The sequence below is a fragment of the Panthera tigris genome, chromosome B4 (assembly GCF_018350195.1).
Source record: "Panthera tigris isolate Pti1 chromosome B4, P.tigris_Pti1_mat1.1, whole genome shotgun sequence".
Taxonomy (NCBI): domain Eukaryota; kingdom Metazoa; phylum Chordata; class Mammalia; order Carnivora; family Felidae; genus Panthera; species Panthera tigris.
Window position 1 is genome coordinate 29792513 of NC_056666.1, and position 15295 is coordinate 29807807.

Genomic DNA, 15295 nt, shown 5'->3' on the forward strand with positions numbered 1-15295 from the left:
AGTTCCATTCATTCTAGAACATTCCTGTAACAAATGACATTGGTAACAAGAAGACCTTTCCTTCACCTGTGGAGGTAGCTTAGAGTAGCATTTGGAATATAGACAGATCTGGGTTTGAATCTTGGAAATGCTACTTACTAACTAATTGTTTGATATCAATTATATTTCTCAGCCTTGCTGGACCTGTTTTGTAACTTTAAAACATAATAAGGTTGTTTTAAGGATTAACTGAAGCATATAGTGAAGTTTGGTACACAGTAAACATTCAGGAAATTGTAGTGGTTATGATGATAAGGAGTTAAGAAATTTATGCGAAGTAGATGCCACCATATGCTCATTCATTAGCTGAAGTACACATAGCTGATGTCCTAGTTCCGTGTGCTTAAGGAACAGGGAAAATATGGAATGGGTGCCACTTCTTGGGCCTCTCCACCCACCCAAACCTCCTAATCAATAGATGAAATTAAATCAAAGGGATGATTTGTTATCTGGATGCCAGAAAGAGTATTTCTCCTTATAACTAACAGCAACTTAAATACATAGAGAATTAGAAGCTGATGTAACAAAAACTATGTTTGACTCCAAAAAGAAGATCCTTTTAGATGGAGGGCTTGAATCACAGCAGAAGAATTACAAAAAAAAAAAAAAAAAAAACCCAAAAAACAAACAAAAAAACCCCCCAAAACCAAAACCAAAACAAAACAAAAACCTGAGGATTTGAATCTGCTTTAAAGATATCACATATTCAAAGTCAAGAAGCAATTTAATCAACATCAATGATTTTCAGAAATTGGACAAAATTAGAGAAAGGATAGCTCAAGTTAACAATGGTACAGTTTCCCGACTGGATTACATCAAGATTGTTAGCACTGTTAGCATTGCCAGCACTGTATCCTGTTAGGGTGATGATCAGGCCTTGAAGAAGGGTGTGGCATTAGCGCATGTCAGAAATGATGGAGTAGGGGGGATGTCTGAATCCCTGAAAGGAGCATCATGATGGACCAGGACCTGCTTTCCATCTGGGCAAGACATTTCATTTGAGTAGCACAAGGGTGAGACTCAACAGCTCCTCACAGGACAGCATGTCCAATCCCAGCATCACACTCTACCAGAGCAAGCAGCTTCCTAACACCACGAACAGGGCAATGATACCAGTAGGTACTGGCTATAAGTGTTACGCATTTCTTAAGCTCTTATATCATAATAGGTACCATTCCATTCAGCTCTACAGATGACCCTAAGGAATAAGATTAGAAATCATCAAAGGAAGATCAAGTAGGATTCAGTCTAGTTTTACCATTCAGGATTTTAACATCTTTGTAAAGTAGTAAACTGTGTGTGTTGAATAAATAAGGCAACTTCTTTTGGGTAGGAGGATTTGGCTCTTTACAAATGGGTCCTCCTTTCCCCACCCCACCCCCGATTATACTCTGATGAGTAGAGTATTTGCTATGCTCTGTAGCACTTTAAAGTTTTTGCCCAGCAAAATACTTCATCAGCACTATTTCTGCAGTCTCAGAAAAGCCCGGGTATGTGTAGGTCCCTCCAGAGCAATCGTGCTTCTGAGTGGGATTGCCCATTTGCTAATTTTACTTTCTGTTTTCCAGGTTGCATCCAGTCTGTTTTCCGACTCATCTGGAAAGTGCTTTGTGAAACCTGCAGGCATGTGTATTTTCCCCATCTCTGAGTGTCTCAAAATCACTATTGGAAGTGAGGCAAACTTTCACACACCTGGCTCAGCATTAACTGAAGACTATTTTGGCACTTCTCAAACCTAAATGGATGGGAATACAGGTTATCTGGGGATATTATTAAAATGACTCTGTGTGTCTGGGGTATGGCCTAAGATTCTGTAGCTCTAATAGGTGTCCAGGTGATGCCACTATTGATGCTGATTCTTGGGCCACACTTTGAGTAGCAAGGCCCTATGCAAGCACCTTGCAAGAAAATGCAGGGCTGTGAGATGGTAGGAGCAATGGAAGAGGAGATGAGATTAGAGATACACTGAACTCATCATTCAACCTCCCTAAACTTTGGATTCCTCATTTATAAGGTGGAATAATATTGCAAACCTTACCTCAAAGAGCTGCTGTGAAAATAGGTAATGCTTTCAATAAAAAGCAGTACAATGACATCACCATAGAAAATTCTGGTGCAGTGGAGTTTACTCTTTTCCTCCTAAAATGATACGATTGGTTCAAAGGACATTTATTGCTAACACATTGCATGCAATGTGATAATGTGATGCTCTCATTTGAATCATCTTGCAATGTTTCATTGGACAGGTTTTTAAAAAGGTTATTAATCTAGTCTTACCTACTTTTGGTGCTCAGTTCTACTTACTTTGGGGCTCCCTTTACTCCCTTTCTCAACCTCCAAGTTGAAAAGCTGGTAAAGATCCCTTAGTGGATATAGGTTAGGGAAATAGAACTAATGCTTAACAGAACTGCTTTTTAATGCAACACAACAGCTATAATTACCATTGGGAAGCAGAAATATTATGGAATGTTACAAAATCCATTTGATTTGCAAAAAGAACTAGTGTAATTCAGCCCGAGTGGCAATTAATAAGTAATTAGGGAAGACAGGAGATGAAACAATAAATAATTTTCATGCTTTTAAGTGTTTCAACCCTTATGATACATTTAATTCCTGACTTTGGGAAGTATTATAGAGTGATGTAGCTCATTACACCCAGTAAGAAGGACATAGCCTAGCAGCTAACCAGGGGTGACACAGGGTGAAAACATCTATGTTTAAGGCCTTCTCAAACATGAGACAGAGACAATATTAATTGAGGGCCCTTAGCATTTTTCAGAAAGCATCTCTAGATGAATTCTGATAGACACTTGCCAGTCATCATGTTTTCTGGAAACATCCCTGAAAGTAGGTAGAATTTAACTTCGGTGAAGTGATTACCCAGCTCTGTCTCTCTCTTCTAAGCAGAGAGACTTGAAAATTCCCTCAATAGGGAAAATGTCTTATTCTTAGATAAATCTTGGAAGATGCAAAAGGCAAAAATGTCCAGAGAAGCAGGAATATTGGTTCCCTGCAAAGAGCTATACAGAACAGCCCACTTCTCAAGAAGTTCCTATGCTTTCAAATTTCCCTACAATCAAAGGATTATAGATAAACAAAGAATTGTTGGTCTGTGGACAGTAAGGTTGCTGGAAGAAGTTTTGTAAAGAGTCATACTCAGCATGCTTTGGCTTAACATTTCTCTTGCTTTCGTGTTGCTGTCATTATCATTATTACTATTACTATTATTTTAGTCCCAGATGGAATAGAAACTTTCCTAAGAATTAGCAAATGGCCAGTTGTAACGCCATGCTTAACACTGCCTTACACCTACATAGGCACATGCATAAACCCTGTCAGTTTAATACCTACTTTCTATAAAAACAAAACTTACCAACAGATGTTTGTGAATTTCATTAAAAAAAAAAAAAAAGATTTACCAAATGGAATAAAGAGCATTTGACATAAGATTTGGGGTTGAAAAATTTCTGTGTATAAGGCTAAATTCTATATTCCTATATCCTGACAGTGTTTAATTTGGGTCAGTATTCTACTTTGGGATATGTCTTCTTAACTTTCTCTCCTAATTAGGATATACTTTAAAAATTAAAAAAAGAACTTTAGGGGCACCTAGGTGGCTCAGTCAGTTGAGTGACTGTTGATTTCAGCTCAGGTCGTGGGATGGAGCCCCATGCCAGGCTCTGCACTGAGCGTGAAGCCTGCTTGGAATTCTTTCTCTCTCTCCCTCTGCCCCTCTTCCCAGCTCACTCTCTCTCTTTGTAAAATAAATTTTGAAAAAGAAAATTTTGAAAAGAAAAAGAACTTTAAAAAATCTTGGAAGTGATTCAATGTTGGCACAATACCAATTTCTTTAACAAGAACAAAGCTAATATAATAAAAGCCATCAGGTGTGGGTGTTTTATGAAAATGTTTAATTCAACTGTTTCTTTGGAATGTAGTAGTCATAGTTTGGAATCTAAGTTACAGTTCAGTTCTATGTGGTTTTTATGCTACTCAGTGTCTGAGAATACAAATGTCATTGAAAGTTAAGGCTTCGCTGTTCATTTTGAAACAACAATTTACAAGCGTCATATTGTCATAGAAAATAAAAATTTCTGTAAAAAAAATTTGCACAAAATTTTATGATGGTACAAAACATGAAGCAATCATATACCAGTAAAATGAAAACATTTTACTACAGAAAGTCTTATAGATTTCAATAAAGAAAAAATAGGTTATTTTACACCTTTAAAAATTACGAAACAATCTAAAACAATATAAACTGAACATTTTGTAACACTGCCTTTACAAATTAATAACTTTATAAACATATAATTTTTAAATATATTTATCAGTGCAAGATACTTTAAAATTTAAAGTTGCAGTATCATTTTTCCTTGACTAAGGACAACTCTAAGTCTGTTGCCTTAAAAAAAAAAAAAAAAGCAAAAAAACAAAAACACATCTTGGTGCTTTCATCCTGGTATGATTGTAACAACTGAATGAATGCCTCTGGGGATAAAAATCTATTCTTTTTTCCTAGTGATCAATACTTTCCTGGAAACAAAAGGCATTCATAATCCAATTAAACCAAGATGAATGGACTGACCCATTCATGATGCAAATGTGACTCCCACAAATGCGTCTGAAAGGGACCCAGGGCAATGTAGGAAGGACAATCTAAAATTCTATACACCATGGCCTGATACAAATACACGGGAAACAACCACAGCTTCTTTGGATTAATTTGCATGCTGCCTGATAAGATATTTACGGCTCTGTGCTGTTGGTTCTAGGCTTCCTTCTTACCAGTCCCAAGGCAGGCTTTTTCTTTGTGAGCCATTGGAAGTTTCTAGGTGCATTCATTCAAGTCTGTTTTTTCAGCGTTGCTGCTGAATGGATGTTTTTAAAGATTTGTTTTGACTTTACTTGTTTTCTTTCCCCGTATTATCTTAAAATACTTCCCCCCAGGCACCAGGATTTATAGTCACTTTCTTAAATTAACTGTTCTTTCTTCCATTTCCCTTGTCTGATTCAATAGCAAAAGAAGAGGGTTCTCAAGGGTCATTTTGCATATTTGGATGTAAAAATCTCATATTTTTGGATACTTGGAGAATTGTATTCAATCCTTCCTTTGGGTCTCACTTAAAAGCCAATTAGTATTCCTTCTCCCTCAGCTTCTCACTCTATTAAATGCAAACATTTCTATCTCAGATCATTTTGATTGGAGCAGACAGACAAATGGCTTAAGGAAAAAAGATACTGTCACTTTAACCAGTTAACAAGAAAACCAAAGTTAGACTTTGGAGGGCAAAGTTAGGAATTTCCCTTATTTATTTATTTTTAAACATAAAGTCTAGCAAAATTGCTTGCCATTACCAGCAGGTTAAAGCTGCAAGTTTCTTTTCTGGACAATGGCAAATGCTTAAATTCTAAGAAAGAAAAAAGAGAGAGAGAGAGAGAGAGAGAGAGACAGAGAGACAAAGAGAGAGAAAGAGAGAGGAGAGAAAGAGTTTACATTTGAAAATACATTCCATATGAAAGACCAATAAGAGAGAATATTGCAGCTTTATACAAAAGGGTCAAGAGACATGAAATTGAACTACGGAAAAAGCAGAACAATTAAGCCACATTGCCAAATCTTCGGAGCCCTTGCCTTCCCAGGGGCTGACATCTCACACTAAAATATACTTTCTTCTTAGTCAGTGGGCCACCAGGGTTTGATTAAAGAGTAGGGCTTTCACCAGCGAGAAACAGAGCAGGTTGTTAATGTAACACAATGAGAACCAGTACAAACAAAAAGGCACTTGAGAGGACATAGACTAGCCAGTGCCAAGGATTTTTCATTGCGGTTGTCGGCAGCACACCCAGTTGCCAGCAGTGTTTGGTGATGGCACGGTTTCCTGTATGGAGTTCACAAGCACGAGGTTTAGTACAACACTGGAAAACATCAAGAAAATTTGACGGTATTGCTTTGTAAACAGAGCTGACACACTATACTGGTACTGAGGCTACAGCACTTTAACATAAAACATCCTAACCCTTCTTTGCCTATGCACGACGCGGGCAATTATACACAAGTACAGCTTCAGGAGTCCACTGAAGTGCAGTTATTCTAATAGATTCTGGGCACTGGGCTACAGGTAGCATGTCCATCAAAAGGGCCCCGCTGAATACACTTGGTGCCAGCATCTTGGATTTTGCACAGTTTCTGAAAAGAATCCATAAAAGGAAGAGGAGAGAGAATGAGGAGGGAGAGTCGAAATGAATCATTAAGTCATTCATACTTGGTCTCAACACCAGCATTGGATTATTCAAATGAAACCAACAGAAAAAAGCTGACTGTACATGATTCCGATTGCGAACACAGCTAACTTGTTCATGTCTGTCGGCCGTACTCATGGATGCTCCTGAGAAAAGCCTGGCTCAGCGTCATCAACGCACTTCCCAGCCTGTACAGTGAGAGAGATCAACAAACAGTTCCCCAGCACGTTCAAGTTACGTCCTTCCCCTTCAATTCTCTGACTCGTCTTTTCATCTGTCTGCCTTCATGCCTCCGAATAAGTACTCTGTGTATTCAGTTTGTCCTTTTTCAACTTCACGCCATCCACGAGTTCAAAGTTATAGTTCTCCAGGGCAGATAAGTTTCTTTCGGACATCCCATTGTGCCAACAGGCACAGTACAGCACGACCCCACACACGGCACCCAGGAGGACGCCCAGGGCACTCATGGCTATGATGGTGATGAGGATGGGATCCAAGGTCTTCAATACGTTGCCCGGCTTCCTGGAGATGTTCTCATTGCTTTCTCCTGTGCCTTCATAGCCTGGGGTGCTCCCTAGGGGAAAAGAACAATTGGCCCCATGAGCAATGCCAACATACCAGATGAAAGTGGACAGAAGAGACAAAAAGGAGAGAAAAAAGCAAATCCCACACTCCAGTTTCGTCTGTCCTCTCTCAAGGACCCGCGGGCAATCTCTGAAGTGGGGTTTGGCTCCCCCATGTGCGGGAAACACCAAGATTTAGAACTGAGGTATGGGAGGGGAGAGTTCTGGGGAGTCGGTGCTGTGACTCTGATAGATAGCTCAGTACATGGAAACAACTGATTCTGGACATACAGGGAGGGTTATGTTCTAATCGAATTCAGATTTTGCACAGCCTACCATCTGTGCTAGATCACAATCTGTGTTTACAGTCCCTGGCCAAACATGTGGTCATCAAGCTCTGCAAAATGCTTAGTCACACATTTGGCTAGTAAGGGGATTTGACCATGACCTGTGTGTTTGCCTGATCCCCAAACCAGGCACAAGGAAATCTTCCAAGCTGCCCTTTCACGTGGCACCATTTCCAGCGAGTCTGGGCACAGTTTACACACGTGTTTGTTCCTCCACATGTAAAATCCTCAAGTCAAACAGATTCCCCCAAATCCACTGTGGGTTCACTCAAGAAGGAGAGAGCTTTCAGGACAAAGGGGATGCTTGCTGCTGACATTTCAAATGGGTTATGGCTCAGAGCTAGAGACCGTGTCTGTGTTGTGCTGAATAGAACACAGTTAATAATCAGCATCTTTGCAGCCTTGGTGGTTTCACTGGAGACAGTCACACTGCTCTGCAGTTCAGTCACTGGGGAAATGTTTTCTTTAGAGTGGAACATGAAAAATTATTAACATGGGAGCTCTGAGCCTAATTATGTGGTACTAGAAATGAGACTAAAATGTTAATGCACAACATTCAGTGTTTACTTAATGGTGTTCTGATCAACAAAGATTCCAATCAAAGAAAACTAAAAATATGAGATGCAAGTCCCTAAACAGGGGAAAACAAGCCTTGGGGCATATTAATATTCTCTCCCTTGAAACATTGTTTTGAAACAACCTCTAATAAAGTTTACATCTCAGCGTGGTGGGCTGTGTAACTAAGCTGAATGAGCTGGGTGTTAATGTTACTAATGTCATAGTATAGTGCCATATTTATCTGTGTCTATCAAGTCCAAGTCTGACTATAGCCAGTCCACATTTCTACGGGCAACAGGTGCCTATGCTAATGTGTAGGATACAGAAATGTTGGCAGCAGCTGTGAGTGATTCCGGGGCAAGTGTCCATCAATCCACAACTGCTGGCTGGGAGGTACAGAAGCTTCTAGAAATAAAATAGCAGTAGGCAAGGCCCAACTCTGATCAAATGTCTTGTATTTGATCACAAAGTAGTCAAGAAAAACATACATTTTCAGATTAATCCGTGTAAGATCCGAGGCTACCACCCAATTAACCGTGCTACTTAAAGGCAAGTCACTGATCTGAGTTTTTCAGCCTCCTCGTGTACAAAATGGGGATAAATGAGCTTTAGAGAGCATAGAAGATACATATGTAAAGTGTGTGGAACATACTAGGTCCTCAATAAATCCTTGCCATCATCATCATCATCATCCTCATCCTCATCACTGTCTTCATTAACACAAAGTTAGGGGTCCCATGAAGAGGAGGAGGGAAACAGATTGAACACAACAGCTTATCACAAAAATTGGGTTCCAGTCCTCAAAGATCATGTCTGGATATCAACCAGACAAGAATTTAGGTTGGCTTCAAATTACTGTATGAAAATTAGCACTGGTCTCTGGGTAAGTCATGGTCTTTACTGGTTTCCTACTTCTACAGTTGTAAAGTGAGAGTGTTTCACACAGTTATGCTCTAGGGGCTCCTCCAGCTCAGACAGGGGACGGCAGGGCGAGCACGCTCCCCCAGGGCTCAGCCACTCCCCCAAGCTGGACTTGCCTCAGTGGCTTCCCTACACCTCCAGACAGCTTAGAAGAGAGCACTCACTCTGTGACAATTCGCAGCTCCATGGGCAGAGACGTTTATTTTATTTGAACTGCTTTGATATACCAGGTCACTAACGTTCCAGAAAGTTGCTTCATAAAATTTACCATGAAAGCCATAGTAAATTAAAAAAAAAAATTGGTCAGCAAGAAAAATTTACCTGTTTCATCAATTTTATTTTCTGGGTTCCTTTTATCCAGGTCTGCCGGTTCTGACAAGTTAAACAAAATTGAAAGAGATATTTGAACTGCCAACAAAATTCAATACACACAACCACATAAACCTTCACACACACACACACACACACACACCCCTTCTTCACACTAATGGTTCTGCTAGATCTCCTTGAGAGTTTTTAGTCTAATCCCACCCTACCACATAACTATAGATCAATAGAGGGGCAATGTCAGATGACTAGGATATCTGTGTCACATCAAAATCCAGGTAGCACAGCTATCCATGTTTTGAAGAGAAGAGTGGAGGGTGATGGTTTTGGCATCTGGAGTGTGGGGAGAAGTCTGATGAAAACAGGAAACAGTAGTGGGGTTGTGCATATGGCTACCATCCTGTGCTTTTGTAGATAACTGCTTCCTAGCTCTTTGAGGCAAGAGACTGTGTCCTGTGTCTTAACAAAAAAACAAACAAACAAACAAACAAACAAAAAAAACCCTCTGGAAAAGAGTCCCAGTAGCTCATGTGGTTTTGAGTAGGAGGTGGGGAGTTTGAGTACTTTATTCACTGCTATATTCCCAACATTTACAACAGTGTCTAGAACATAAAAGGTGCCTCAATAAATATTTGTTGCATAAATGTGTGGATAAGTAATAAATAGTTGATAGTCTCATAGCATCCATAGCTAAATATTCAAGGATATATATTTGATGAATAATTATACAGTTATCTTAGACATCTTTTTATTGTGACAGCAACATAGAGTATTTTGACAATGTATTAGTTGTGACTTTCTGAGTACATTGCTTCATAACAGCTATAGCCATGTGGACCAGTCACATGAAAAGAAAAATGCTCACAGAATTGTCTCAATCCCTCTATATATTCACCGGAGCACTTGGATGCTGCTTTGCATACAATATGCAGTCCATTAAAACTTGATGAATGGAATTAAATTTGATTTCTTTTCCTTAGTTTAGGGAGTTTACTCTTACGTTCTAAAAATATAATTCTCATCTTGGAATAGGAAAGCCTGTGTAACTGCATGAAATGCGTATTTTTTTAAATGTTTATTTTTGAGAGAGAGAGGGAGACAAATAATCGGAACCAGGCTCCAGGCTCTGAGCTGGCAGCACAGAGCTCAACGCAGGGCTTGAACTCACAAACCCTGAGATCACGACCTGAGCTGAAGCTAGATGCTTAACCGACTGAGCCACCCAGGCACCCCTGAAATACATATTTTAACAACAGTGTAGACTTGGATGTGGCCAATCTGTAGAGTAATTGCAACTGAAATATTAAGTCTTATCATTTCTTGTGAAGACCTGCTAAGTATTGTGGCATTAAATAGATTTCCTTACATAGTACGAAGAAGCAGATCTTTATTCACTGCTCTTTTTCCCCTAATTTCTTTAATTGACCATATCAAATTATTGCCACTTTAGGATTACATATATTCAATATATTGTATATTAAAAGCTTTGTAAATTGCTGAAATGACCAAAAACCCATTACAGCCAACAGGCCCCCTTTGTCTTAAATTTGCCCAGTAGGCTTACTCCATTTTGTTATAATTAACATCCTATTATATGATATATAGCAAAAGTTTAAGTGTAGCAAATGGAGCTTAAGACTAATTACTGTGCTATTACATTGCCATTAGTGATTCTATTTATAATTACATATCAAGAACCAGGGAATATGAATTGGTTTTCTATGTCAACTTTCATCTATACATCCAGACCAATAAAAACCATAAACTGTAATACTAGGCAAAGTCTCAAAATTTCATTTATTCTCTTGAGTCATTTCCACTATTTTCAGAGTCAGAAACATCTACTTATTTGTAATAAAGCAAAGAATTATAGCTTCTATGATTCCTTAAAAATGTAACCTTAATTAAGTTCACTGTGTTCAAAATTTTCAATGGCCTGCTGTTTTGTTTACAGACTCAGATATTTGGAATTATCCAGATGTCTGAGTTTTCCACTTTTCATCAAAATGTTTTGGCATGGTATATATAGCCTGTAAACTGTGAGTCTTTCTTCTGAGCTACGGCTTTTGGATTCCACATTATTTATGTGGTTTTGCAGGTACAATCAGACACTAAATGAACTGGGTTAGGACAGGACGTAGCTAAAGATAAACTGACCTGATTTTATGCCCTGTTGCATCAAAATTTGCACTTCACAGGATGTGCCTATAGCCTGCATTGCAATTCTAGGTCTAAATGAACAAGACAAACACCATCACGTGAAAATAACTGTGCCCTGGGAAAGTGCGTCTGGTTTCGACAGCACTTCACACTTACTTGCGCAGTCCTCTTGTGAAATGTGGTTATTAATACTAATGTCATCCACTGCAATCCCGCCAAGGTTTCCTTTTCCGATTTCACCTTCAAAAATCACCTAACAAAATGAAATCATTTTCACAGTATTGAAATGTTCGGTCCTGAATAGCAGTGTTTACAAACGCTTGTTCAGTTCAATCTATGGCACATAAATTAAATTCATGAGATTTCACGTAAGCGTGCGCTTCGATCATCAATCTATGTTAACTGCCTGGTGATGGCATCAAACTTCTAACACTCTCTTTTTATAACTCAAAATGTTAAACTGGGGAAAGCGCCAAATAAAAGGAATGTTCATTGTGGCAGCCAGAAATAGATTATAAAGTAGCATTCTCCTCTTTCTCAGCAAATTGGTTCTATTCCTATAATGTTGGAGACTGCGAAGCTACTGAGATTGCAGCGAAATCCCAGGTTCGGGAAATGCCCGAAATCATCTTTGGAATAATTCCCACATCTCTTCTCCATGATTTTCAACATTATCTCAGTGTCTCTGAAGGAGTTGCCCTCCCACCCGGGGAAGGGAAAGGGGCATACCTGATAAAGCTTCAGAGACTTGTGGAGCAGGACACGCCCTTCCTTCCAGTGGTCTCCCTGGTGTCCGATGGCCATCCAGACTAACTGGTCATACTCCTCTGGCTTCTGATAGTGCAGTTTGACCCTCAGCGTGCCCACGTGTGAACCGGACATGTGATACCAGAAGGTCATGCAGTGGGCGGAGTTCTGGGAATAAACCACGGGGCTCACCAGACGAGCCACTTTGCCCTTCTGGTTTTCGTCGGCTTGGGAATAGATGAAGTTGCCATCTCCTGCTGTGACAAAAACCCAGGTTAGGGAGAGTGGCTGAATGTATGAATCCTTTACCTCTTCTTTCCAGTTCCGTGACTCAAACCTTCTCTCCTAGGCTAAGCACCAAGAACCCAAATGTGCAGTGGAAAGGGAGCGGTGTGCTGTTGTTGGGGAACCTCTTTGGCAACTGGGTCTGCACTCCAAGCCTCTGTGAGTGGATGCTTAATTGGGAGAAGGCTGTGAAGCAGCATTAATTTGGATGCTACATATTTGGAATGCACTGTCACAGGGATCTAGGCTGTGACTCCAGTTGGCCTTTGCATCGTTGCAAGCACACTGAAAGCAGAGGGCAGACCTACTTTCATGCAACTTTAGAATAGTTTCAGCAGCACTGATGTGAACACAGACATTAAATGGAACATATTTTGATGTTTTCTTATTTATCATTTCAGCTGGGTGAGGATACTTAGGTCACTATAGCTTCTTGATAATAATAAAGTTGCAGTTTTTCCAAATAATCTAGTCATCTTCTTTTTCCCACAAAGTCAGATGATTTTTTCCTCATTTATTTTAATGGCTTATAAATTCCTTAAATACACCTGAGAGCTTGAATCTCAGCTCAAGTCCCACTCTTGTTTGATGTGGGCTTCTGGTTCAAGGAGAGGCAAGGTTGCATATTTGAGGCTTATTAGAACTTGCCATTTTGGCAGCGTAGACACTTGCCGGGCGGCAAGGACTTACTCTTGGCTTTGCTTTTAATTACCCCCAGTGGGAACATTTCCTCCTGCCACCACCTGGTCTATACACACAACTCATGTTTCATTGTTTGCTCTGCAAATAGAAATACCTACTCTAACGCTTCACCTGATGTAAGTGCGAATCTGACGCTTGGGCCTCAGTGGGCAGCAGGATGTTTTGTTTGCTGCCCAAGGGGTTTGTGTGTTTGTGAGATACTTTTTCACTGTGCACATGTGGGCATGTCCTTGTATCTGCTCGCCTGCATCAACAGTGTCCAGGTGGATGCATCAGTGGGCAACTTGCTTCCATCACCTGGCTGCTTAGATGAGATTGCACCAAAACACTCTTAATGAAACCAACGGGTGAAATACGAAGAGGGTGGAAATTCCAGCAGTATGTTTGATACTGTTTTTGTGGCGCGCTCTCATGACCAAGGGAACTCAGTCACTCTTGGGGTTTGTTTTCTCCCACTACTTTACCCTATCTGTGTGACACTGCCATTTCCCTGAGGTGAGTAGGGTATCAGTCTACCAGCAGGGACAGGTAGAAAACACACCCATCGTGCCTCTGTGCCCAACATGCCCATCTTAGGGAAAAATACTGAAGTTAGAGATGCTGCAGAGAGGAAGCACACTAATGGAGTCCAAGAGGTTTATTTTGCCTAGTCAGTGAAGAGGTGGAAGAAAGAAGGAGAAAACTGGACTTGGATAGAGGAAAGATGGCTGCCTGAGAAATCTGTCATGACCTCTGCCCCGATGCACTGTGGTCTTCTAAAAACATGCTCCTGTCACTCCTCTGCTCAAAGCTTGTCAGTGGCTCCTCACTACCGTTAGCCTCTTCACTTCTTCAGGTGACACCCGAGGCCACACACCCCCCCTGCCACATATCTAACTGCTTCACAGAGGAACCTGCCCAACCATACCACCTGCCATCCCTCCTCCACGTCTGCACATGCCATCCTAGCTCAGACAGTCTCCGGGACAGAACTGCTTTCTCTGATCCCCCGTGTTACCTTTCTTGTCTCTGCTCACCCCCACCTTGGGGCACCCTCACGCCAGCACAGTAATCATTTCTCACCTGCAACCAGACTGTGAGCTCCTCAGGGCAGGGCTACCCTCCTTTATTCCCGAATCTCCAGTGTTCAGTTCAGCATCTAATCTAAAGTAATAGAGCTCCTCAAACAACCCTTGTTCAATGAACCAGGGAAGATGACGGGCTTCAGGAATCCTCCTTAAGGAGGTACATAGCTTCCCTCTTAGAAGTCAACTGCAGAAAACCACGTGGGTTTCTTTGAAAAAATTCAAAATTGAACAGCAGGATATTTTACCTAGATATTGCTAATTTAAAGAAATCTCCAGGTCTGATTTGCAAAGTGCGGAATACTGTGTAATGTCGGTCCATGTGCATGTGTGCTGGGTGTAGGCTCTTTTCGTCTAGGATTTTTATGTTAACAAATTCCTGCCTTTCAGATATCAGTCTCGCCCCTCTCTCTCAGCAAATGATTGCCTTCCTAGTGCTACAGGAGGCTTTTTCTCTTCAGGGCAGACCTGGTAAATCTGGGTGTCTGGGAGAACAAAAGAGACAAATCCTTCTGAAGGAATCACACTTCTCAGCTGTTAATCTAAGACAAGCCCTCCTTTTCTGATACTCCAACACATAAAGCGTTGATATTTTTCCCTTTCAGGGGTTTTATCACAGTTCTGGGTCAGGAACTCTGTCTTCATTTTCTCAATTAGCACTTTACTTCTGCAAGCCTTTTAGCTTTTGTCTCTGGCTAACATAGCTTTTAACCTCCTTTGAATGTCAGATCCTACTGAGCCATTTTGCTTCACTTTGCATCAATTTTTCCACCATTACTGCCTTCATTTCAGCTAATTGCATTTGGTTAATTTGATGCCATTTATATGTACAGTGCCATTTACAGTCAAAGTATTTTAAGTTTTCTAAAACTGCTTGTCTTAAGATTCAATTGAAAGTGTCTCAGAATTGAAGGAGTCCAATTTTATCCAATTTCCTTGTCATTCTCATTAGGAAAAGAGGTAGCTGTGGTGGAAGGCGGCCAATTCAACCTACTTAATGGTTATATTCACTGGGGGAAAAGAAGTGAACAATAAAATGGGAGAGGCATGAAGTGCCCTCTGCCCGTCCATTGGCCCACTGACCCACTGGCCCAAAGCCCTAGCATGGGGCAATTTTGCTTAATGAGATTTCTCAGCCTCAGAAAATGCCCCTCAAAGGTATCATTTGAGAAGCCACCTCTTCAGTGAACAGTCCTGTAAGTCTCCCTGAGTAGGGTAGAAGTCGGTGGGTTGTATCTGTTGTGTATGGGAGTGTGTGTATATGTGGTCTTTGTAGGACGCCGCTGGATCTTTACACTGGGTGACAAGATGACTAAGAGGAAAACAGGATGGCGGTGGA

At 40.6% G+C, this 15295-nt stretch overlaps 1 protein-coding gene across 4 annotated transcripts in view; it reads right to left on the reverse strand.

The window, feature by feature from the left end:
* Positions 1–4206: 4206 nt before the first annotated feature.
* NRP1 (neuropilin 1) overlaps positions 4207–15295 on the reverse strand; it is a 138398-nt gene continuing 127309 nt past the window's right edge. For 2 of the 4 annotated variants that reach the window (XM_042991401.1, XM_042991399.1), the window contains exons 14-17: positions 11888–12159; positions 11315–11411; positions 8993–9043; positions 4207–6856 (exon numbers count right to left, since the gene is read on the reverse strand). In XM_042991401.1, the coding sequence (XP_042847335.1) occupies positions 6567–6856; positions 8993–9043; positions 11315–11411; positions 11888–12159 (710 nt within the window). In that variant the 3' untranslated portion in view covers positions 4207–6566. Of the gene's footprint in view, positions 6857–8992; positions 9044–11314; positions 11412–11887; positions 12163–15295 lie in introns of all 4 variants that reach the window. The other 2 variants (XM_042991400.1, XM_007092860.3) reach the window with 1 other exon arrangement.